The following is a 25567-nucleotide window of genomic DNA, read 5'->3' as shown; positions in this document are numbered from 1 at the left end:
ATGCTGTTTTCGAAACAAATTTCACAGTTTTGGCTACTTTCAGGCATTTTAGAAACACAAGGGCTCTGTTTCAGGCACTCTGGAAACACAATATGTTTCAGGCACTCACTATATAACGTTTCGAGTACTGCTATAGATAACTTTTGCGAGGAAAATTATGTTGCGGCAGTATGAATTAAACTTCTATTGGAGTAATTGGAGTGTATTCATAATTTCGCTACTGGTTATTCGAAAGAAGGAGATGGTTTTGGCAATTGTTTCGGTTTCAATTATCTGCTGTGTATCGAACGTTTTTTCTAGCTTTGATCCGATTGTTGGAAAAAAGATGTTAAAGATTTCTATGATTTTTTTTCATTTTGTTTTTTTGCCGGTTGCGCTTTGAGAAGAATTTGAGGGAACTTCGTTTTTCAATGACTGTTTTTTTTTCGAGTTTGCCTTGGTAAGAGATTTTAGTTGACAAGTTTCCCTTGAACCTTGCAATTCTTTTATAAAAACGTTTTTGTCCGGGCTTTATAGACATGATCTTTGTAGGGTGTTTTAATTGGCCGCAATTTTTTCTCATGGTTTTCTCTTCACATATTTTGTGCCCCATTTCTGGCTAAAAATAATATTGGCAGATTTTTTTAACTACTAACAAACATTTCCTGCAATTTGAGAGCTTTTTTGGAGGACAATTTACAACCAAAGATTGTCATTGCTTTAAAATGTCTGTCGAGATATCGATAAATTTTTCAACAAATATACAATTTTCCTATTTTTCCCGTTTTTTGTAACCTTTTTGTGCCCGCTGTAAAAATTGTACAGAGAAAGTTCAAATGTTATTCTTACTGTATGGTTGTGGCAGATAATATAAAAAATAGTGTGAGGAGAAGCTTAAGTGTTTGCGAAAAACGCATCAATTGTTGATATGTCTTCGGAGTTTCCCGTGTGGATTTCTGTTTTCAACAATAGCGAAATTATTTCATTCTACCAAACTGACTTCTTTTGGAAATTTGCGCTAAGAACCGATAAGCTATTGTTGGAGCCTTCACAGAGTATTTGCGTTGCTACGCGGTCAATTTGCAAGGTATCTCAGTAATCTTCAAGCTTTTGCAAATAACAGTAGTTTGTTTCTTAGCAGGATTTTATATAAAAAAGTAATAAACAAATACCGCTGCTTATTCTTTCCGAGCTTTAAACTTAGCGACTTCAATTCAGTGTGATCGCATTTTTTTTAGTTCAACAAATCCAAATAGTTAATGACAAAGGTTCTTGCTCTACCACCTTTTTTCTTTCTATCACAACTGCAAAGTTTTCATTTTTTTTTCAGTGAGATTTGTGACGTTTTGTAGTGGTTTTTAAACCATGTTTCTGTAAAGCAGAAGGCTATCGTTTTGTTTTTTAATTTTTCCAAATGAGTTTTTGGCGTATCGAAATTGTTCTGAAAGGAAAGTATGAGTATGTTCTGCCTTCTTTGCGTTTATCAGCTGCGGCTAGGCAGCGAACAGCTCGACAAAATCGCAATCCGAAAAAAATGCAGTCCTAAAAATAAATTACAAAAAAAGGAAAGAAATAGTTTCTGATTTTTATAAAGTTGCCGTAACAATTTTGTTAAGGAGTTCATGAAACGTCTCTTCCGTCGTTATAACAATGACGAATACGAGTTTAATCATAAGTTGTCAAAGCATACACAAAAAAATGAGCTTAGTCTCAAATTTGTCCTTCATTGTTCGTTTTTTCAGTTATTATTATCATCAAATTGTTTTTACTTGGTTGCAGTCGAGTTGTGTCCCTCGGTTTGCGTGACAAGCTTTTTGTTTTTGCTGCCTGGTTTTCTTTCAATTACTTTCATTTTGTCACGATCCAACAGCTCGTCAATTTTTGTAAACTTGGGTTAATTTGTAACGTTCTCAATGAAACTACAGAATTGTGATTGGATACAATCAAGTGGCGTTTTGTGCATTGTTGGCTATACTGGCTTCAACCTCTGGAAGATGTAGTTTGAGATAAACCGTTTTCTATTGATTGAATTGTTGTCTTTCAGAGGTTCCATCATTTCGAATAAGCGTTCTTCTCCCTGAAATTTAGCAACTTAAATATGATAAATTTCATAGCGTTTCTTGAATTAGGCAATATTCAGCATGATGTTATCTGTTCAACGTCCGCATTTCTGCAATTGAGGATCAACGTCCTTGAATTGACCTCAATCTCAAAAATAGCGATAATATATCTTTCGATTGAAAATGAACATATTAATGGGAAGTGATCGGTTGTAAACTTAACTCATCTCAATATGTGCAAATTCGTGACGTCGGCGACGTGTCTTCAACATGAATTAAAAAGATATTGTGTTTTTACATACTTTGAAACGGGTTGATTTTGGGGAATAAAAAATCAAGAAATTACAAAAGTACGTATTTTTGTTTAAAAAATGTTGTGTGTAATTTTTGTTTTATCTAGAATTTTCGGTGTTCTCATCAATGATTTAAAAAATATCAGATATTGAAAAGGAGGGGTCTGTGAACGTTGAATTTTTTGTTTAGACTATGGTCGAGAGTAGTTTTGAAGGTGATTACAAAAAATAACATTACAGAGGTTTTGGATCACTTCTTAACGAGCAAGAAGTTTACAAAATGAAAAAAAATCAAAACATCGATTTTCGATAATAACAAACGGCATTTGTCAAAATAAAAAGTTTTAAAATTCTGAAGAAAACCTTCTCCAGTGCTAAAATGGACACAACGGCTGAAAAAGCTGTTTTAAAAAAAACTGACGGAAAAAACGGATTTCAAACAATCCTTATCTTTCGAAAAGAGGTTGCTCAATAAACTCCTATCAATTTTTGCGGGTGAGCTGCCAAATGAATTAAAAAGCAGACTGTTCAATTGATTATGTGCTTTGCAATATATTTATTCAATTTTAACCTAGTGCACAGATATCTTCTCAATGAAGATAGACAAGTTAAATCGAAGTAAACAGGCTTAAAGTAAACCCCCTCTCAAACTATAGATAGTCTGTGTGACGTCTGGAACAATTTTTTAACCTTAATTGAATTAGTAGTTTGTTTTGGCGTAATCAGAACTAAACAAAGGAAGTAAATCTTTATGAGATATTTTCCATTCTGCCAGTTTCCGAAGAGAATAATTAGTTAATTCTGTTTGTCTAAAACGTTTGCTTTGTTAAACGGTCATTTTAGATTACCAGCGCAAATATTGGTCATGATATTGTTCATTCAATTGCGCTAGTGTTTTTGAATGAAAAAACAGTGGAATTGGGATGTTAAATGGGGTCCAACGTCCTTGAATGGAACCCTAATCTTGAAAATAGCGATAGGATGTCTTCCCAGTGGAAACAGACTTGTTAGGTGGAGGTGATCGGGTCCAAATTTACCTCTTGTCGAAATGTATATAGAAATTCTTGAAGTCGGGGACGTGTTTTCAACATGAATTTAGTTAGTTATTTTTTGACGTACTTGGAAATAAAAACAAGAAATCTGTTGACTCTGGGGAAAACAAAATCATTAAACTGTGATTTCCAGTTTATCCAGCATTTTTGGGGTTCTCAAGGATAAAACATCAGATATTGAAGGGGAGCGTCTGTGAGCATTAAATTTCCCGATTAAACACTAATCTAGTGTAACTTTTACGACAGTTACGGGAATAGAATTTACAGAATTTAATGAATAAAAAATTGGAAAAAATCAAAACCGAAACAACGTGTTTTGATAAAACATTCGTCCAAAACAATTAATTTTGAAATTCTGAACTAAATCTTCTACAGTGTTAACATAGGCACAACGGCTGAAAAAAGGTGACCGGAAAAAGGCTGACGGAAAAAAACTGAAATCAAACATTGCTTTTCCTTTGAAAAAAGTTTGCTCAATAACCTCCTAGCAATTTTTGCGGATGAGCTGCTTACTGAATTAAAAAGAAGACTGTTCAATTGATTAAGAGCTTTGTAATATGTTTTTTTTTAAAATTAAACCTATTGCTTAGATATCTTCCCACTGGAGATTGACAAGTTAAGCAGAGGTGACTTTGAGTAAAGTTACCCCATCTCAAGCTATATAAACTCTCAGTGACGTCTGAAACAGTTTTTCAACGTTAATAAAATAAGTGGTCTGTTTTGCTGTGCTAAGAACTAAATACAGGAAACGGACTTTTATGTGTATTGTGTTACTTGTCATTGATATTTGTATTCTTTCAACTTCCAAAGAATGTCTTTAGATGCTTTTGTTTGTCTACAACGTTTGCTTCGATATACGGTCGTCTTGTCTTTTTAAAATTCCAGAACTGCTATTGGCGGATGACATTGATCTTATAAATTGCGCTAGTGTTATTGAGTGGGACGATTGTGGTATTACTCAAAAATGATTTTTTGTTCTTGTTTGATAACGAAGTGATCACATCTCTACGTTTTCATATTTGCTGAAATGCTTAATTTGTGAAAATTCTTATCCTGAAGAAATTACTGGTATCCTGGAGGTGATGCAAACAAACATTTTGCCACATAATTTTTATTTTCAATTGAAAACCAAAAACTTTTTTTGGCCAGAAAACGAAGTTGAGCAGTGACCTCATTGGCAACATGATATGGCACAATTTCGTCAATATTTTTTTTGAATTTCCTCACTTCCAAAGCCAGCAAAAAATTTTCAGTTATCTCAGAAATGAATTTAAAACAAAACAACAGCTTTAAAAGTCTCCTAATTTTTCCGGGTTTTGGCAGTCTTCCACTAAATTGGTTGCAAGATGATTTTTTTTAATGTCTGTTCAAAACCGAGCTGTCGGGAGACTAAATTCTCTTCTCAGTGGAAAACCATTTGTGGACACTTTTTAGTGGAGCAAAAAAATAGGTGTCACATTAATCGTCAAGCATAAAATTTTCCCATTTTATTACATCTTTTAAAAAAACCTTATTTATGTTTTAATTTTTTAGGAAAGTTTGTAATATTTTCCTCTGGAGGGCAGCAGTGAGGTCACATTTTGGACATTGATGTCACAACTTGGTTATTATCACATTTTGGACAAAACTGTTTGAAAAACATTGGCTACATCGTTTACCCATACTGCAGGCCAGTTCTAAGTTCGTCCAGATAATTTTTACTCATATATTCGTGGACTTAACTCCTATATTTTTCGGAATTAGATGACATGGACAGGAATGAAAAATTGCTGTATAGAATGACTTCAGATAATCTGTAGCAAAGAGCAAAACTTGTAATATTAAAAAAAAGTTCATTATTTGATAGAGCATAATCAATAATAGGCTCATGCCTGTTGTTTGTCATTCTACAAAATGATCAAACGCAATATACCAATGGTAGAAATTAGTCAGTATAATGGAATGTAATTATACATTTTCAGCTGTGTGTTCACAGGGTGGAGCTGGTGGGAAAAGACGCGGGAGTAAAAAAGGACGGAAAAGTAAAGGTGGTAAACGACGCACTTCCCTCCAACCCATTGAATACAAAGATGCCGAGGCACAGGTATACACTTAAAACGATAACACACCGGATCTTACAGCCCTGCTAAATCATTGCTGCTCAACTCTATATTCATAATAAAATTCTTCAATGACCGATTCCGGTTAGTGTCATTATACGTAATGTTAGGATAGATAATTAACTTCAATATTTGCATTTAACATGCGTATCATGTACAACGCTATTTTACGCAATTTTACAGTGACTTTAATTAGTCAACAACTATTTTTCAGTTACGAAGACTTAATTTCACTCAGTCCGGGACACCAGTAATGATTGTGATGTTAATTTTTTTAAGCTTCACATCCCTAGTGATCGACGAATTCAAAATCTTGCAAGAATCTTGCAAGCAATCTTGGAAGGGAATGCATACTACTTGCAAGCAGCTTGCAAGATTCTTGCAAGATTTGAATAATCTTGCAAGAGTCTTGCAAGATTTTGAATTCAACTTGCAAGTATCTTGCAAGATTATGAATTCATCTTGTAAGTTTCTGGCAAGATTTTGAATTCTTCGATATTTTTTTTACCTGGTTCGCTGGCTGCACTCGGCGGTTGATGGAGCTGAAATAGTTAAGCTACTGTCGGAAAATCTAATTCAGTCTAATTAAAAAACCGACTTTTTCGAGATTTTCCAGTATGATTTTTGTGGTTCATCCCTCCTCCTTTTTCATTCGGGGCTGGGGACCGGCAGTGCGGAGTTACTGAAATAAGCTATAGGAGTAGTGATTGAGTACGGCAAAAAACCGCACTTACACAGTTCTCCGAAACAAGCAAAACGACTAAACCAGACAAAATAAATCAATATAATGCAAAATAGCAAACAGAGTGTCGGAAAATTATCTCAAGTCAAGTTAAAAAACAGGACTTTTTCGAGATTTTCCAATATGATTTTTGTGGTTCATCCCTCCTCCTTTTGCACTCCGGGCTGGGGACCGGCAGTGGCGGAGTTACTGAAATAAGCTATAGGAGTACTGATTCAGTACGGCAAAAAACCCGCATTTACACAGTTCTCCGAAACAAACAAGGCGACTAAACTAGACAAAAGAAATCAATATGAACACAATATAGCAAAGAAGTTATCGGAAAATGATCTCAAGCCATTTTAAAAACCAACTTTATCGCAATTTTCCGGTATAAATAATGTTTTTCGCTACTCAATTTTCATTCCGGGCTACGGACCAGCAGTGGCGGAGTTACTGAAATCAACTAAAGAAGTACTGATATAGTAAACTATAGGAGTACTGATACAGTACGGCAAAACACCGCAAAGTTCTCCAAATTTTAGGTTCAGTTCTCCTTAAATTTTTGGTGACAGCACAAGCCAAATTAAACGTCAAGAACATTCTGTGCTCAGCACATTACTTGTTAGCTCAACCTTTTCCTTGCTATGGGAGTACAACACTTTGCACTCCAACTCATAATAAAAATACGCTTCTAAAACTAAAATAGACCTATTTTCCGATTAAGAGGTGTAATATTTGAAGTTAACTCACGTATCACGATGCGTGTCTGTGTTGCACAATTTGAAGAGAAATTGTTTGATCAATTTCAAAAAATTATTTTACAATCAATCGGAAATAAATAAGGTTTTGAAGTAGAAACGTGAAGCGTACCAAACACTTATATGTCAAAATGACCGTAAGTTTCGAGGCCAATTTTTCAAAAACGACTGAAAGAAATTACACGAAATTTACAGAAATTAAAGTACGGCTCATGGTGAGTTCAAATCAATAAACAGATCCAAAATCGGTTCGCACTACGACGAGTTATTAGCGAAACTAAGTGCGGAACCAAAGTCCAAAATTGACCCAAAACGACTGACGTTTCGCTAAAATACACACTAATTTCTCGATAACGCCTAAACGAAATTACACGAAATTTACAGGAGTTAAATTACGGCTCATGGTGAGCTCAAATCAGCAAACAGATCCAAAATTGGTTCACTCTACGAGGAGATATTTAAAAATAAGGTACCGTACCAATGACCAATATGGGACCTGGTCCGACCAGAGTTCGCTAAATAAATCATTAAAATTTCAGAATAAGGAATAATAAAAACATATACACATACTCTCCACTAACATACGAATCTGAAACATTAAAATTTGTAGTCTAACTCAAAATATAAGAAGTTAAATATCGTACTAAAGGTAGTGCTTATCTCCTCAGGAGGTCAAACTGGGGTCAAATCTCCTGGCCAATTTCTCAAAAACGGCTGAACAAAGACAAACGCCCTTGATACCAATTGTAGCACTGCTTTAGACACGCGTCATTTTAAAAAATGAGCCTAATCGGTGCACTTTTCGAGGAGTTATAGCAAAAAAATATGTACCGTACCAAATGACCTTAGAGGAGAGATGCAACACCTTCAGAGCTAAAATTGAACATCCAAACATCACAAAACGCTATATAAAGTATACATATTCTAAATCCACGTTAGACGAGCTATTCAAAACACTAATTTTTTAAAACACAGTTCAAAGCTTCAAGATTTCAACGGTGACAACAGGGTCACCCGCTGGTGTCAACCGCTTCTGGGGCTAAAATCGAGGTCAAGTTTACTGGCCAATTTCTCTAAAACGGCTGAACAAAAATAAAACCCCTTAATACAGTTTTTAGCACTGCTTGAGATACGCATCATATTAAAAAATGAGCACAATCGGTACATTCTTCAAGGAGTTATAGCAAATATAGTGTACCGTACCAAATGCCTAGAAAAGCGAGGTGACCGCTCTGCAGAGTCAAAATTGACCACCTCAACTACATAAAACACTATATAAACTATATATGGGGATACTCCCCACTAACTGAGGATTCTGAAACCCTAACATTTATAGGGTATATCGCGTGTTTTGTTGTTCCGAATTTTGGGTAACCCAGAACAGCCTTTTCGACTTTTTTCAAATTTAAACTTTAATAACTTTCTGATACGGCCGATTTGAGAAACCAACCAATTACTGCAAGCCAGAGGGCTTCAGTGTCAACAAAATGCGACCACCCCCGTTTGGTTCAGTATTACAGAAGATATTAACAAAATACTATTCTATACCCCAATTTATGGGCCAACAGCGAAGCCCAAGATCACCGGCACCGACGTAAAACAACGTGAAACAGCGTTCCCGGTGTATTTGTGGGTGTAATTCTGGTCCAATTCCAATTTCTAGGTCACGGCAAACCTTCATGGTGAGTTGGGAAAAAATTTCCCACCTCACCATGAAGGTTATGATGTTTTGTGTGTTTTGACATAAAACAACAACCACAGAAATTTGATGAAATCGTGAACAAAGAAAAAATTGTTGAATTAATCCATTGTTTGATACAATATCTTCAACAACCTATATATTGTCTAGAAAACACAAAACGCACTCCGAAAATCTTGTTCAATTGTGCAAAACACCACTTCAGCCATAAAATGTGAGAAGAGATTTGTTTTTCCGCATTCATCATTGAATAACAATTCTAAAGAAAATTTTCAGGACTGTGACTAGCCATTCTAGAAACGAACTTCTCAAAAGCAACAGATTAAGCCAATAAATACTCGTTGTGGTCAAAAATTGAATGAGAATATCGAAAAGGTACAAAACACTAAGTTCCTTTATCAATGTGATAAAACAATTTCCTTCCTCCAACTTCTTCATTAGGCCGACTTGAAAAACCAAGAAACACTGCAATCAAGGGGCGTTTAGGACAAACAAAATGCGACAATGCCCGTTTAATTTGGTACAGTAGTTTGGGAGGAATCGGCAAACTCATGAAGCGTACCCCCGCATTTTGGTCTAATGGGAGACACCAACTTCTCAAACAATTAAGCAGAATGGCTGAAAACGGTGCCACGTTGACAACTCTGAACGCAATTTGAGTCCACTCAGTAGTTATGAACATCCAAGACCTCTACTGCGGATTGGGAGGAAATCCCACCTCGCACTAAAGGCCTGGGTGTTTTGTGTGATTTGACAAAAAAGAACTCTAACAAGAATTTCATCATTTCGCAAAAAATTGAAAAAGTGTTGAATTCCCGAAAATTAAGGATTCGAAAAGCTTCATCGACGCAGAAAAAGACTAAATGACACAATTTGCAAGCTACAATAACCCAAATTAGAAGAGAAACTACATCAGTACTAAAAAATATTTAGAAGTTCATTATTTTTTTTTAATTCTTAAAAATTACAGCTTGGAAACGTTCTGAGCAGGACATTTTAGACAACAATTAAAAACTAACTGCGGACTATTACAAGACTCACAGTCAACAAAAGGCGACTACGACCGGCCAAATTGACTGAGTAGTTTAGGAAAAATAGTCAGAAACAAAAAGCGTGCGCCCGAAAATATAAATTTTACTTCAATTTTTTTCAAATTTAAACATTAATAACTTTTTGATTAGGCCAATTTGAGAAACCAACTGAACACAGAAGGCGCACAAATTGTCCAACAAAACGCGACTATTCCCTTACAATTTGGTACAGTAGTTTTGGAGAAATCATTGATGTCATAAATCGTACTCCGATTTTTTGGCTATTGGGAGAGCCCAATTTCACGCAAAATCTTGCAAAACAGATAAAAACGGTGCCACGTAGACAAACCTGAACGCAATTCAAGTCCACTCAGTAGTTACTGAACAACCAAAACCTTTGCTGCGAAGTGGGAAAAAATTTCGACCTCGCCCTAAAGGCCAGGATGTTTTGTGTGTTTTGATAAAAAAGCACTCAAACAAAAAATTCATGATTTCGAAAAGAATGAAAAAAAGAAAGAATTCCCAAAAACAAAGGATTGGAGAAACTTCAAGGACCATAGCAACGCCTAAATAACAAAATTTGCAAGCAACAATAAACCAATTAAAAGAAAATTTACATCAGTACTGAAAAACATTTAAAACATGATTGCTTTTTAAATTTTTGAAATTTACAGCTTAATAAAGTTCTGAGCAGGCCAATTTAGACACCAATTTAAGACGGCGACCTTTTGCAATACTTACAATCAACAAAAAGCGACTATGACCTGCCAAATTGGCAGAGTAGTTCAGGAAAAATCTTCAGAAACATTAAGCTGCCCCCAAAAATATAGTTATTACTTCATTTTTTTCAAATTTAAACACCAATAAATTATTGATTAGGCCAATTTGAGAAACCAACTAAACACGGCATGCAATGAAAGTTTACGATCAACAAAACGCGACAGTGCCCGTACATTTTGGTACAGTAGTTTTGGAGAAACTGTCAAACACATGAAGCATACCGCAATTTTTGGGCTAATGGGAGACATCCATTTCTGGCAAAACAACCAAAAACGGTGCCACGCGGACATTTTTGAACCCAGTTCAAGTCCACTGGGTAGGTATTGAACACCAAAGACCTCCACTGCGAAGTGGGAAAAAATTCCCAGAGACCGGGTTGTTTTGTTTGATTTGACAAAAACAACTCGAACAAGAAATATTAAGAGCACCATAAAAGCGAAACGACAACTTTTTGACACAATTTTTCTTCTTGCTATGTGATGATTTAAGGATTGGTGGAATGAACTAATATATCGTTTTGTACAATTAGTTTGTTGTGGTACATTGCGAAATATCAGTAATGAAAAAACTCCGAATCTTGTTTTCTCATTGTACTTAAAAAGAAACATTACTTGCATAAGATCAAAAACGGAGCTGAAATTTGATTTACTAGAAAAATGAGGTCAATTTTTTTAGATGATGACTAAACTGTAAATCGAATGAAAGAAGAACAAAAAATTGAATTTCAAAAACACACCAATATTTTTTGAATGAAAAAACTTCAAGGACATTAACACCAATAGCTATCAACTGAAGGCGTCATATACGTTTATTAGGATCTCAACAGGAAGATATTTAGACTGCACTATAAATAATCGGAACTTTTTTACGACAACAAAAACATGCTGAATTACCGATAGGATCAGTAACAAAAAAAATCCAAAAAATGTTTGTTTCTCTAAAAAAAAATTATTTTTAAAAAAATGAGAAAAAGATTGAAAGTGTTTTTGTCCTAAATTAGGTAAATTGAACTTTAAAGAGACGGATTTGATTGCCTCGAGTTGTCTCTAGTTATTTGTCGGAAATTTAATTTTGAATTCAAAATCTTGCAAGAAACTTGCAAGATTCTTGCAAGATTTCACATTCAAAAGGCGTGTTCAAAAAAAATCAATTAAGTTCAGTTTTGCTGATCAAAAAAACTGATATCAGTCATTTCATTTGGGTTTCAGTTAGTTTCAGGCACCAATTATACACAAATAAATTTTCCAGAATTCGAAAACTTGCAAGATTCTTGTAAGATTCTTGCAAGTTTTTGAATCCGAGCTAATTTTTTTTTCCATTGAATTCGGTTTTGTAATTTGTTTAATAAACAAAAGTTTGCTTCAAAGATGTTTCCTAAATGATTTGTACCCCGATTTATTTTTTTTGTTTTGATTGATATCTTGCAAGATTCTTGCAAGAATCTTGAAAGTTTTGAATCATCTTGCAAGATTCTTGCAAGATTTGAATCCGCTCATCACTAGGGATTATATAAACAGCCGTGATTAAACTTCATTTTAGGGCTAATTACCTTTAATAATAATAAGGTGTGTGGTTCACACGCCAAGGATTGAGAGTTCAATCACCTGCCTCCGTGAAGCTGTCAGTGTGAGGATGAGCTCTTACTTAACCATAGCTTCAGGTTGACCATAGCCTGACCAATGTTGGCTGCAATGATGGTACCACGTGAAAGTTTCAGAAGCAAAAAAGTGGCTATAGTCACCAAAAACTTTGTTGGAAATGGGCGTTTTTGGTAAGTGTTTTTCTGATTAGACCGTATTTGATTTTCACTGAAAGTGCTTGAGGTACATTTGAACGTTACTGAACGTTTTTTAAGAGTGACGGGAGGTTTTGAGCTGTAATTTTAGCAGCAGATGAACGTTTTTAATCGTTTTTTCTACGTTTTAAAACCACACAAATGACTCAAATGACTACTTTTTGTATATAGAATACTTTTGTATAATTTAGTTAATATCATCTGAAGTTCTTAAAATAATTTTTTTTGACAAATGTATTGATCCCTAGCGACGATGAGTGAAAGATTTATGACAAATATATTACGTTTTGTTTAATCATTTTTTAAATTTAATTTTAACAAAATCTAATTGAAATCATTGCCAGCCACGGTCCTCAATTAAGAAAATGGGTGTTATTCGCCAAGATCCATACCCGACTAATTGGAGTTTAAAAAGGCCTGTCAGAAAATTCATTGTCCTACTTAAAACACAGTTCAGAAGCGATCAAATGTTTAGTCTGAAACGGTGCTTTTGCTGAAATATTTGCTTTTTTAACAACACAAATTGTAAGTAATTGTTTCTTTTGTTCTAATAACGAATGAAGACGATCCTACTGTACAAAATGTAAGGCTTTTGACGGTTTTTCTCCTAAAAACAGCAGTCAAACATGTCGCCTCTTATTTGTTGCAAAACAAAAAACTTTTTTGGAGATAATTTTAACTCAGTTATTATATGCAGGTTCAAAATACAACTCCAATAGATAAAAATAAGTCCACAAAAAATCTCAACTAGTATAAATGAAGTTTTTACTGAAGGTAATTTGAATATCATGGTAAAGCACCGTCTGAGAAAAAAATTGAGAAAAAGCATTTTTACAGAGCAAGCAATTAAACTGTTCGTTTGAATGAACCAAACAAACGATGAAGATTTTTGCCATCAGCAGAACTTTTTATTTGTTAATTTAGTAAAAAAAAACAAAATTATTTAAGTTTATACAGGATCCCTTCTGGGTCATGAACCAAAATGCTAACCTAAATTTAGAAAATCGATGAATTTTTCGAAATGTTAGTCTCATCGAATTTTTATTTGAAAAAAAGGGCACACTGAATAACAAATCAGTTAACATATCACAGTTTTTTAATCTCCTGGCAAAAATTCTGCAAGTTTTAAAATATGCACAATAGATCATTTGAACAAGTTTTTGTAGCAAAGTTTTTCATGAGCAAGGCCTTCCAAAGAATAGTCAGGGGCCAATACTGCATGAACTATTTTTGCGGGTGTCCACAAAACCCTACCGTAAATTTAAATTGAGGCTTTGTGAATATTTTCAAAAAAAAAAATCAAAAAAACTGAACTTGAATACGTTGAAATCATGAAGAAAAAAATTGTTAAATTAGCAGCAACTGTCGTCGTAGTTAACCTCGGGGACTTGAAATTGTCTGGAAATTACAAATTGCACTCAGAAAAACTTGTTCAATTACCTAAAACATCACTCAAGCTTCAAAAATTTGAGAAAAGATGCATTTTTCTAGGAATATAAGCATGATGAATTTTCAAAACAAGGAAAACCTGAAAATAACAAAATTGATTGAACCATACCGAAGATTTCTTACAAATATTTTTTTCGTTTTTGATCGGTCTTCTCAACGAGGGTCGTTTAGGACAGTTGATAATGGTTCATTTATTCTTAGGTAGACTTGATGGCGGAGAGGCGGAGGGCGATTCTGGAACAGCACAAGAGGGAGAATGAAATGAGGAAAAGCAGACAGGAACAACTTCTGGAGCACAAGTCTAAAGAACTGCAGCGACTCTTGGAAAAGTAACCAACCTATTGTTTTTTTTTCTATTTCAACCTGGTTCGAAGTGCCAGTGAAATTTTAGCGCGTTACTGTGAAAGAAATCATGCTAAGCATTTGTTAGAGAAAGAGAAGCGCGGAGTTCTTTGAAATTTATTATAAATATTATTAAAAATTAATGAAGTACGGCTTGAAAATTGACACTTCTTGGCTACTTATTATTTATAAGCCTGAATCATATTTTATAAAATTTAGAATTTTAAGATAACGGTTTGTTCGTGAGAGTTATCCATGTTTCCAATAGAAAATCGTTTTTGGCGCATTCCTCACCAGTAAATTTTGCAAATTTGAAATAAGTTTTCATTATCTATCTGAAACTGCAGTAGCATTATATGCACTGTGTGACTTTATTTTAGGAAAGCAGAGATAGGGCGAAGGTGTGAAGAGATGGAGGGAAAGGAGGAAGAGGTGAGGAGCCTGAGTCACGTGCAGAGGGCACAGACCCTGGAGAGGAGGAGGAAGAGTGAACAACTGGAGGCCATCGAGGCACAGCTCAGGGAGGAGAACAGACTCCTATCAGAGGTGAAAATATTTAAATTGAAAAATTAGACTCGGTCTAAGTCTGACGAGCCCAAAAAATGACACTATGTCTCTGAATCAATACTGATTTACACCTGGATTTCTGTACGGTTACACAAAGGAGAGTTTTCAATATTATGCAAAATAAACTTGACCAGCGGAACCATAAGTGAAGAGAACTGAGTCAGTATAATACTGAGTGAGAGTGAAGGAAACAGGTCCTCAGATATCATATACCCTTTTTCTTTAATTGCGAAGTTCGTGCGTTCCGTAATTTTTGTGACTTTAGTAATGTGCTATTGAAGTTTTTTTCGAATCTAGAAATTTTCTGTCTTAATCAATAAGTTGCATTGGGCGCTCAAATTACATCCTCTGGAAGAGTCTTCGAATGCAAAAAAGTCTGGAAATTGGCCTGATCGGCGATAAATCTTGCCTGGAAGGGTCTGATGAGGGATGATTTAGGTCTGGACCTCAACCTGGGTGTACATGGATTTTTGTAATTACAAATCATTTGATAATCACTCAGATAATGTTGAAAATAACTTGGGGTGATTTTGAAGCACAATTTGAACGAGCTGCAAATAATTGTTTTCAGAATATCTTCAAGCAGACAGATGAGCTGATGCGTCCTGGGGGAGCAGGAGGGGGAGGGGAGGGGGAGGATGAGGGGAAGGGATGTGAATGGTGTGATCCTTACATAAAAGAAACGGTGTCCATGTACTTCGACATCCTCTACCAAGAATGGAGCAACTCTTCACTCTCAATGGTCATCTTAAAGGTAAAATAAATTTAACTCGGACAGAAGCTGATGTCACTTATTATTAATAGCCGCCCTCATCTGCTCAACCGGCTATTATAGCGCTCCTATTTTTTTACAATTCAAAGAACTTGAATTGTATTGGGGCGCTGTCTTTTTACTACTCGAAGAGGAGTATTGGAGAAGTCCTTTTTTAATCAATTTTATTGGAGTGATTATTGAAGCGGGTAATGAAACGCGTGAAAAAAAATTTGGAGTGATTTTGGTGCTGAAAAAAAGTAAAGAGCGGAGCAAAAAGAGGGTGGTTTTTGTTCATACCGCTGTTTTTGAGTTGAAAAATACCGCTGTTTTTGAGTTGAAAATTGATGTGTGAAAAAATTTCTCTAAGCGAGCGAAAATTTTTTGTTCACGTGCGGCTTTTAAGAGCAGTTTTTTGCAAATTTTGATGGTTATGAGGTTTGATTATGATATTGTATTAGTTTTAGGCTTGTTTTGAAAGCAATTGGAGGTTATAAGTAGTTAATTTGAGTTTAATGCTAATTTAGAGGTTTTTGATCAGTTTTGCTGATCTTTAGAGGAAATTTAATTATTTAATAAAGTTTTCGTTTTAATAATTTAAGTGGAATTTGAATGGAAGCTTGTTACTTAAGGAATATTCAGCTACCAACTCATTAAAGTTTTCTTGGTAAAAATCATTTTTTGTAAGAAAAATTGACAGAGAAATTGAGAATTTTTAAACCATTTTTCTTATTTTTTGGAGTTTTTCTTTTTTTAACCTTAGACAAGTTTCTTAGCCTATTATGACTTGCCATTTGTTTTGCAAGCTTTTCATTTCTCTAATTGCAAAGGAACTTTACTCGGCTTTATGTATATTTATTACCTGGCGGAATAAAATACGGACAGTCGATGAGATACCCAGGTCGAGGTGTGCGTTAATGATCAGACCCATCCAGACTAAAATCGATCATGATCAGACCCATCCAGACGATAATCTGCCATGATCAGACTTTAGCTCGTTTTTCATACGTGCTCGTTTTTGACTCGTTTTTAATGTTGCCATGATCAGACCCATCCAGACCGTAATCAGCCATGAACAGATTTTAGCTCGTTTTTAGAAATTGTGCTCGTTTTTACCTCGTTTTAAAACTGTTTGCTCGTTTTTACCGCGTTTAAAAATTTCTGCTCGTTTATAATTTTTTTCGGTAAGAAAGAATTCCAAAGTCTGGTTATAGACTTAGTTTTTAATTATGAAACAACTTTTAAGAACCAAAGTTTTCTCTGGGCCTTGTAAATTAAGAGGAAAAATTGATAACTCTAGTTTTGTTGGTAAATAGCCAGTGAAACAAAAACTTGATAAAAAATATATTAGAACGTGGTAAATCTTGCTGAAATCTTGTCAGGTCTGCAAGATCTTTGCATGGGTATCAAGAAACAAGATATTGACAAGAATACCAAGAAAAGTTAACCATGACATAATAATAATAATAATAATAATAATAATTAATTAATTTTGGTTCCTGCGTAATCGCAGCGGAACAGCATTAGGCCTACAGTAGCCTGTTCTCAGCTGCCCTTTTTCTTATTATTCCCCACATTTCAGACTGTTCCTTTTATGAGCAGAATTGCTCTTTTTTGGTGACGATGACCACTTTTTTTTTGGGTCTGAAACTTTCGCGTGGTACCATCATTGCAGCCAACATTGGTCAAGCTATGGTCAACCTGAAGCTATGGTTAAGTAAGAGCTCATCCTCACTCAGACAGCTTCAAATTCGCAGGTTGTAAACAAACCATCTAGTTGTAAGCCGATGTGGTTACTATAGTAATGCAAGTTTTCCTAGTTGTAATGCATTACAAAAAGTTTCTATTTTCTGTCCACTTCAGTCGTGGGAGGAAAAACGCAGGGTGCTAGAGCGTGAACGGGACGTGATCGAAAAGATGTGCATGTTACGCAGCACTGACTTGCAGGCTGAGTTAGAGAGAGAACTCAAGTTCCTCCAATCAGCTGTGAACATTCAGGACGAGGACAATACAAATATAGCAGTGCACACTGCCAAGGCAATCAATTCTATGGATCAAATGCAAACTGAAGTCACACATATGCGGGAGGTCATACAGTTAGTAAAGTTATTAATAGCCGTCGTTAACCTCTCAAAGGATATTTATTAAGCGTTTTTCTTTTTCAAAATTAAAAAAGAATTTCTTTATCAAAAAATGAGTAGTATTGGTTCGCTGCTTTTTACGATTCGAAGAGGAGTATCGATGGAGTGTCTGTTTTCATCTGTAATTTTGATGGAGTGGAATTGAAACATAGGAAGTGAAATGCAAGGAAACAAAACCTTTAGGTATAACAGCCGAAGAAACAAGAAGAGCCGAGAGAAAAAGAAAAGAGAGAAAATTAAGTGTGGCAAAAATTTCGCGAAGTGAGCGCACTTTTTGAGCAAGTGTGGTATTTCCAAAGAAGTTTTAATTTAAACTCCAGTTTTTCTGTTAAAGATGTTTGCCTCTATTATCTTAACTAGAACTAGTGCATTTGAAGCCTTTTGGCCTCCTGAATCAAATTATACACAGCTTTTGATTCAATTGAGTGTTATTTTTTTTTAACCATTTTGCCATGTTTCAGCGCTTTTTAGCAGTTTTTGTATTCTTCAAATTTTATAGAGCAATTGGAAAACTCTGTTTGTTTTTGCTGCCTACAAATTCATTTGATTTTAATTTTGAGTTTTCTCTCATTTTAATTGAGATCAATATTGGTGGATTTATGTCTGGTTTTAAATTTTTTCTGATTTTGTGCTCCTCGCTATGCTTTCCCTTGTTCAGTCTTTAAAAAAGACCTTATAGGTGTTGCTCCTTAAAAATGCCTGTGAATGCTAGACAGGTCATTTTCACTGAAATAATTAAAACAATTCAAAGAATATGAATTGTATTGGGGCGCTGTCTTTTTTTAAGATCTGTTCACATATTTTCATGATTTTTGAAATCATACTGAATTAGTGATTTTGATCACGCCGAAACAGGAAGTGAAGCGAAAAAGCGAGTGGTTTTGCGGACTTTAATTTTAGAGTAGAGTGAGAAAAAGGAGTTTGAACAAAATTGCTTTTCCGCTAGTGGTTTTTTGTTCACATGGAAGATTCTTCTAGTGAAAAAGTTGACAATCTTGTCGTTACTTTCCTTAACTTTTCGGATTTTTCGCGTTTGTGCCCCCAGTGCGTTATGCACCCCCAGTTAGAGAGCGCATGACATTACATAGTGAATCATTACGAAAAAAAAATTGCACGTGCGACTGGGGGTTGCAAATAATGCGCACCTACTAAGCTAGGGGCGGGGGGGGGCACAAAAGGAAAAGATACGACTTTTAAAAATGTGACTGAAAACAAGTAGTGATAAGTTTTTCAGTTTGTTTTACCTTTCGGTCGTATTTTGTCTTGCCTAATTGAGCCTCTTTACTTTTGATTTCTGATTTATTTTTCACTCACGGTTTCAACCGAAGAGAATTTAGAAATCGCAAATAAATTTCAAGGTCGAAAACTGAAATCATAATAATTGGCGTAAACCAGAAGAAAACTTTGCAAAATGACCTATTGAATAAAGATTGGACTTAGTACATTAAGTTATCAGAGTTCTTTGAAGTGTACTTCTAACTGATTCGGTTATTGTCCTCTATTTAAACGCTGAAAGCAAACCATATTGAAAATTTTTCGACACTTAGCTTAAACGAGGCAACCGTCAATTTTATCATTTTTTTCTGACTTTTTCAATCCCAACGTCGGTCAGAGGGATTAAACACACTACACTTTTTTTAGCATAACTTGCCAGCTATGTTTTAAGAAGATTTTCAAGTTTTTTTGTTAAATTTTTGCCTAAACAATTTTTCTTTCATAATTAGATGCAACCTAATACTACAAATAATACGTTATCGGCTTAATGGATAGCGCAGGATAACTCGGGTTCAGGCGTCCACAGGCACGTCAATGAATCTTCCATGTTTAGAAACATTCCAATTGAATTGAGCGCTTCATGAAAAAGAAGTGTAGCAATATTTTTGCGAAGTGAGCGCACTTTTTGAGCAAGTCCGGTATTTTCAAAGAAATTTTAATTTAACCTTCAGTTTTTCTGTTAAAGATGTTTTTGACTCTAAACGGAAAAGATCCGACTTTTGAAAATGTGACTCAAGCGCAGGATATTTATTAAGCGTTTTTCTTTTTCAAAATTAAAAAAGAATTTCTTTAAAAAAAATGAGTAGTATTGGTTCGCTGCTTTTTACGATTCGAAGAAGAGTATCGATGGAGTGTCTGTTTTTATCTGTAATTTTGATGGAGTGGAATTGAAACATAGGAAGTGAAATGCAAGGAAACAAAACCTTTAGGTATAACAGCCGAAGAAACAAGAAGGGCCGAGAGAAAAAGAAAAGAGAGAAAATTAAGTGTGGCAAAAATTTCGCGAAGTGAGCGCACTTTTTGAGCAAGTGCGGTATTTTCAAAGAAGTTTTAATTTAAACTCCAGTTTTTCTGTTAAAGATGTTTGCCTCTATTATCTTAACTAGAACTAGTGCATTTGAAGCCTTTTGGCCTCCTGAATCAAATTATACACAGCTTTTGATTCAATTGAGTGTTATTTTTTAACATTTTGCCATGTTTCAGCGCTTTTTAGCAGTTTTTGTATTCTTCAAACTTTATAGAGCAATGGGAAAACTCTGTTTGATTTTGCTGCCTACAATTTCATTTGATTTTAATTTTGAGTTTTCTCGTTAAAGATAATTGAGTTTTGAAGATAAATTGAGATCAATTTTGGTGGATTTATGTCTGGTTTTAAATTTTTTCTGATTTTGTGCTCCTCGCTATGCTTTCCATTGTTTAGTCTTTAATAAAGGCTTTTCAGGTGTTGCTCCTTAAAAATGCCTGTGAATGCTAGACAGGTCATTTTCACTGAAATAATTAAAACAATTCAAAGAATATGATTTGTATTGGGGCGCTGTCTTTTTTTAAGATCTGTTCACATATTTTCATGATTTTTGAAATCAAATTGAATTAGTGATTTCGGTCACGCCGAAACAGGAAGTGGAGCGAAAAAGCGAGTGGTTTTGCGAACTTTAATTTTGGAGTAGAGTTCGAATAGGGTGTTTGAACAAAAAATTGCTTTCTCGCTTGTGGTTTTTTGTCCACATGCGGCAATTTCACTTTGAATTTTATTGTTTTTTTTCTATTTTTGGGATCGGATTTTTTTTTCTAGGTGGTTTTTCAATCCATTCATAGTTCATTCTAGGCCTAATTTCTTGTTTGAACCAAATTTCGATTTCTCGGAAGTGTTTCTTTTACTCACATGCGCACATGCGGCATATTGAGATTGATTTTTTGTTTCATTTTAATTTTTGGATCTGATTTTTTAAAAAAAAAAACAATTTTCACAATTCACTCACAGTCTGTTATAGATCTAGTTATTTGTTTAGTCTGTGAAAATATTTTGAATTGTACGTCAGGACTTGTCCTGTTATGTTTTTTTTTCTGCCATTTTCTGTCTATTTATATTTTGTTAAAGGATGGAGGTCGGCCGTTTCACAAATTGTTTTGCGACTTAATGTTTTAAAGTCTCAACTTGTAAATAAATTATTACTAGATGCTTCATCATTTTCAGCAGATAAGGTTCCATTCTTAATTTTACTGCCATTGTTTCAAATTGTTAAATATAATTAAGTAACAGGTCCATTATATTCTTGAGGTTCATCAATTGCTTACGTTAAACCGTTTGCAAAAATCTTCCAGTTACAAAATTTGAGTTTTGATTATAATAAGATCTGTTCTGGCCCTTTTCAAAACTTTTTCTCGATGTGAAGCCAAATTTGAGTAGTAACTTTCCTCGCATTGATTTCTTTAGAAGAATTAAAATCATTTACTCGAAGACAAGAAATTTTTTAAACTGTCATTAAAGAGGACGGAGAAAAAGTAGTTTGAACACATTTTTGGTTTTTGAAAGCATTGTTTTTCTCGTGCACCATTTTGGATTCAATTTTGGCTGCTGTTTTCTTGACTTTCGAAATTTTTTTGACTTTCGAATGGCTCCAAAAATTTAAATATCTTTTATAATAGTTCAAAGTTTTGTTAATTTATGACATCATCAGAAATTAATTAATTGTTTGTATGGTCTAGAAAACTTTTCTTTTAAACAAACAATTTGTAATTTTTGGCATTTGGAAATTCTGGTAGTTTTCGTTGACCCTGTTTTCATTGTCATTCATGACTGTTTTCTTTCGATTTCTAAGAAGGTGCAATTGTAACTATTTAATGGTTCCAATTCTCATATGCAGGTTTTGACTACTTTGCAACAACTTGTTTTTGAAAAATATAAGTGATTTTGGTTTTCCTCCATATTCTTAAATTTTCACTGTAGTTTAGTCATGGTCCTTAATGTCAATAAATGAATGCCTTTTATCACTTTTTAATGAGACACGATTAAAGCCATTCAGTTTTTGCTAGTCTTATCAAACACTTTCGTGATTTGGCACTACTTAAGCAAAAAGTTATTTGTTTAATTAGATTTTGCATGCTTGTTCTTGATGTTTTGTATTGACACTCAGTCTCAGCTGGTGTCGGGGGTTTCTTTTTTATTAAAACACAATAAAACACAAATTATCTCATAGTTTCAGTTAGTAACAAATAACTATAGTAAAAAAATTTGATTGCGTTTGTTCATCTGATTGTTTTTTCTTCCAATCTCTGTATTGATAGTTCTTATTGACCTTTTCGGTTAAGGAGAGATTGGAATTATATAATGGATTATATAATGAATTACATAATGAGTTTGAAATCGTATGTTTTAATAAATGAATTTTGTTGTAGTTCATTGATTTGTTTAGTTGATTGAATTTGTCGTTAATTTTTTACGTGGCATCTGGGTTGTTTACGTGGCATAATTAATGAAAGTTTTTATCTGTTAACTAATGAGCATTGGGTTTGAAAATTAAAGTTACAAATAACTGTGTTGATGACTTCAGTGTCACTTGTTTTCAAAGAAATAGAGGCAACTTCAATTTCAACTTTGATCTTTTTTGCCCCTTCTCTCTCTCTCTCTCTCTCTCTCTCTCTCTCTCTTCGTTTTTTTTTGTATAATCAAATTTTTTCTGAACGTTTTTATTATCTTACCAATGGTTTAACATACTTACACAACAACTGTTTTTTAAATTTGTTCTTTAAAAATGCTAGGTGACTGTCTCCAAATTTCTTTAATTACGTGTTTTCATTGGGAAATTCTCTTGTTGCCTAAGGAAGATTCTTCCAGTGAAAAGGTTGACAATTTTGTCGTTATTTTCTTTAACTTTTCGGATTTTTCGCGTTTGTGCCCCCAGTGCGTTATGAACCCCCAGTTAGAGAGCGCATGACATTACATAGTGAATCATTACGAAAAAAAATTGCACGTGCGTCTGGGGGTTGCAAATAATGCGCACCTACTAAGCGGGGGGCGGGGGGGGGCACAAAAGGAAAAGATACGACTTTTAAAAATGTGACTCAAAACAAGTAGTGATAAGTTTTTCAGTTTGTTTTACCTTTCGGTCGTATTTTGTCTTGCCTAATTCAGCCTCTTTACTTTTGATTTCTGATTTATTTTTCACTCACGGTTTCAACCGAAGAGAATTTAGAAATCGCAAATACAGTTCAAGGTCGAAAACTGAAATCATAATAATTGGCGTAAACCAGAAGAAAACTTTGCAAAATGACCTATTGAATAAAGATTGGACTTAGTACATTAAGTTATCAGAGTTCTTTGAAGTGTACTTCTAACTGATTCGGTTATTGTCCTCTATTTAAACGCTGAAAGCAAACCATATTGAAAATTTTTCGACACTTAGGTTAAACGAGGCAACCGTCAATTTTATCATTTTTTTCTGACTTTTTCAATCCCAACGTCGGTCAGAGGGATTAAACACACTACACTTTTTTTAGCATAACTTGCCAGCTATGTTTTAAGAAGATTTTCAAGTTTTTTTGTTAAATTTTTGCATAAACAATTTTTCTTTCATAATTAGATGCAACCTAATACTACAAATAATACGTTATCGGCTTAATGGATAGCGCAGGATAACTCGGGTTCAGGCGTCCACAGGCACGTCAATGAATCTTCCATGTTTAGAAACATTCCAATTGAATTGAGCGCTTCATGAAAAAGAAGTGTAGCAATATTTTTGCGAAGTGAGCGCACTTTTTGAGCAAGTCCGGTATTTTCAAAGAAGTTTTAATTTAACCTTCAGTTTTTCTGTTAAAGATGTTTTTGGCTCTAAACGGAAAAGATCCGACTTTTAAAAATGTGACTCAAGCGCAGGATAACTCCGGTTCAGGCTTCGACAGGCACGTCAATGAATCTTCCATGTAAATAAACGATCCAATAAATTGAGCGAAACAAAAATAATTTTGGACACACGAAAACTCAAAGATCTTTGATTTTGGTCTGACCATATGAAGCTTCTGTTTGGTATCTGATCCAAATAAAGTTCATCCATGGTGAGAAAACTCCAGTCAAAGATTTGCTAAAAAATATTTAGTGAGAAGCGCTGAAAGTCTTGAAGTGTTGAATCAAACAGTAAAGCGCTGAACTAATCATCTATGGTTTTCTCAGAATTTATCAGATCCGTTCAACGAGTTTTTACATTTTCAGTTCTCCTAAAACAAAGAAAGCTCTTAATTAGATCACACCTCAACTCGGCAACCCTACATCATGCAGAAACTTCTTGAAACTTTATCGTACAAGATACACAAAGAGATATGCAAAAAGATATTGAACGATGGGTATATTACAATGTTTAGTATTGCAACACTTGCATACTGTGTTTGTGCTTAGGACATTGTTCACAGCAGAGCAATACGCTGCCAAATTAAGTCAGCAGGAGGAGGACATTGGGAATCTGCGCAACTTGATAGAGGAGACAGCTGCCAGGGCAGAGGAGTGCCAGGCTGAACTGGAAGAGTCCAAGGCAACAACAAACTCTTTAACTTTTTTCTTTATAGAATACATAACTTTATCTTGCAAGATCTGTGGAACATAACTGCAAACCGGTGCATTGTCTTACGAGATAGAGCAGCTGAGTTCCCAGTATAAAATTTGGTATGCACATATTGACACTCCTGCATAGTGTGGGGGCATAGTCTGCAATCAAGGAAAAACGCACAGTATAAAGGCCATCAACCACATGAACGCACGCAAGTCTGAGTTATGAATATCCGTTTTGTCTGGATCGGCATGAGCGTGAGGGTGGTCTGGACATGGACACTCTCAGCCAGAGACATGCTGTTGACATATCAATTTCTGTTTGGATGCTAGCTCAGTCGTGGATTGGCTGCATCCTCCCATGATCAGTGAAAAAAATTTCGAAGTATTGAGGTCTTCAGAAATCATAACATATAAAATTAAAAGTCTCGTTTTTGTTTTAGGAAGCGGAGAGATTGGAGGAGCAGCTTGCAGAGATTAGGAGTCAAAACAGACTCACCAGGGACACTATAAAAGGCATATAATCAGACACATACACTTTCTAAAAAATAGTCCGTCATTCAAATAATATCGAGTCAAAATTATTGCTGTCAAAAAATTATAGAGCTGACTTGGATGGGTAGAAATTTAAGTTTTGGGACCGAGCTTACTAAAGAGCAAAATTCAATGCCACATAAAACCCAATCGTTTTATTCACATTTTCTCAACACAATTAATGATCGTATGCTATCATAAGAACGTAGATATCAAATTTGAGTTCGAGTTAAAACTGCAATTTGAACTCAAGCCACTCAATCGTTGCCAAATCAATATCACCACATATGAGAAAGTTACTAAAACAAATTTAATATGGCATCAATTCCTTTATAACTGGTTTGCGGTGAAAGAAGTTGTCGATATAGGATGTTCAAAAATAGTTCTACATGGTTATCAACTTTTCATTGATATCCAATTTACACAGAAAAAGAACGTTGTAGAATTGTGTTCATTTTCTGTCGATATCATTATCTGTATCCTATTAAGTATGCAACATTGGCGTGTAAATCACGTGTGACTATCTCTTCATATAAAAATACCAGAATTCTAAACTCACAAATTGGGGCTTATTAAATTCAAATACTCTACAAATAAAACGCAACTTTTGAGCTGTAAATTATTTGGTAGTTTGTCTTTTTAAAATCAACTTATTGATTGAGCAGTTTAGAAAAACTTGAATTTGTTGAAAATTGAAAAAAG

The 25567-nt window shown here is 34.6% G+C and overlaps 1 protein-coding gene across 2 annotated transcripts in view; it reads left to right on the top strand.

The window, feature by feature from the left end:
• LOC142336984 (uncharacterized) overlaps nt 1-25567 on the top strand; it is a 46262-nt gene that overhangs the window by 4635 nt on the left and 16060 nt on the right. For both annotated transcript variants that reach the window (XM_075385987.1, XM_075385986.1), the window contains exons 2-8: nt 5360-5467; nt 13921-14048; nt 14442-14607; nt 15200-15382; nt 17243-17475; nt 24185-24317; nt 24775-24847. In XM_075385987.1, coding sequence (XP_075242102.1) covers nt 5360-5467; nt 13921-14048; nt 14442-14607; nt 15200-15382; nt 17243-17475; nt 24185-24317; nt 24775-24847 — 1024 coding nt within the window. The remainder of the gene's footprint in view (nt 1-5359; nt 5468-13920; nt 14049-14441; nt 14608-15199; nt 15383-17242; nt 17476-24184; nt 24318-24774; nt 24848-25567) is intronic.

This window comes from Convolutriloba macropyga, chromosome 3 (genome assembly GCF_964194025.1).
Source record: "Convolutriloba macropyga chromosome 3, txConMacr16.3, whole genome shotgun sequence".
NCBI classification, from domain to species: Eukaryota; Metazoa; Xenacoelomorpha; order Acoela; family Convolutidae; genus Convolutriloba; species Convolutriloba macropyga.
The sequence above is the reverse complement of the archived record's forward strand: the minus strand, read 5'-3'. Positions and strand labels throughout refer to the sequence as shown.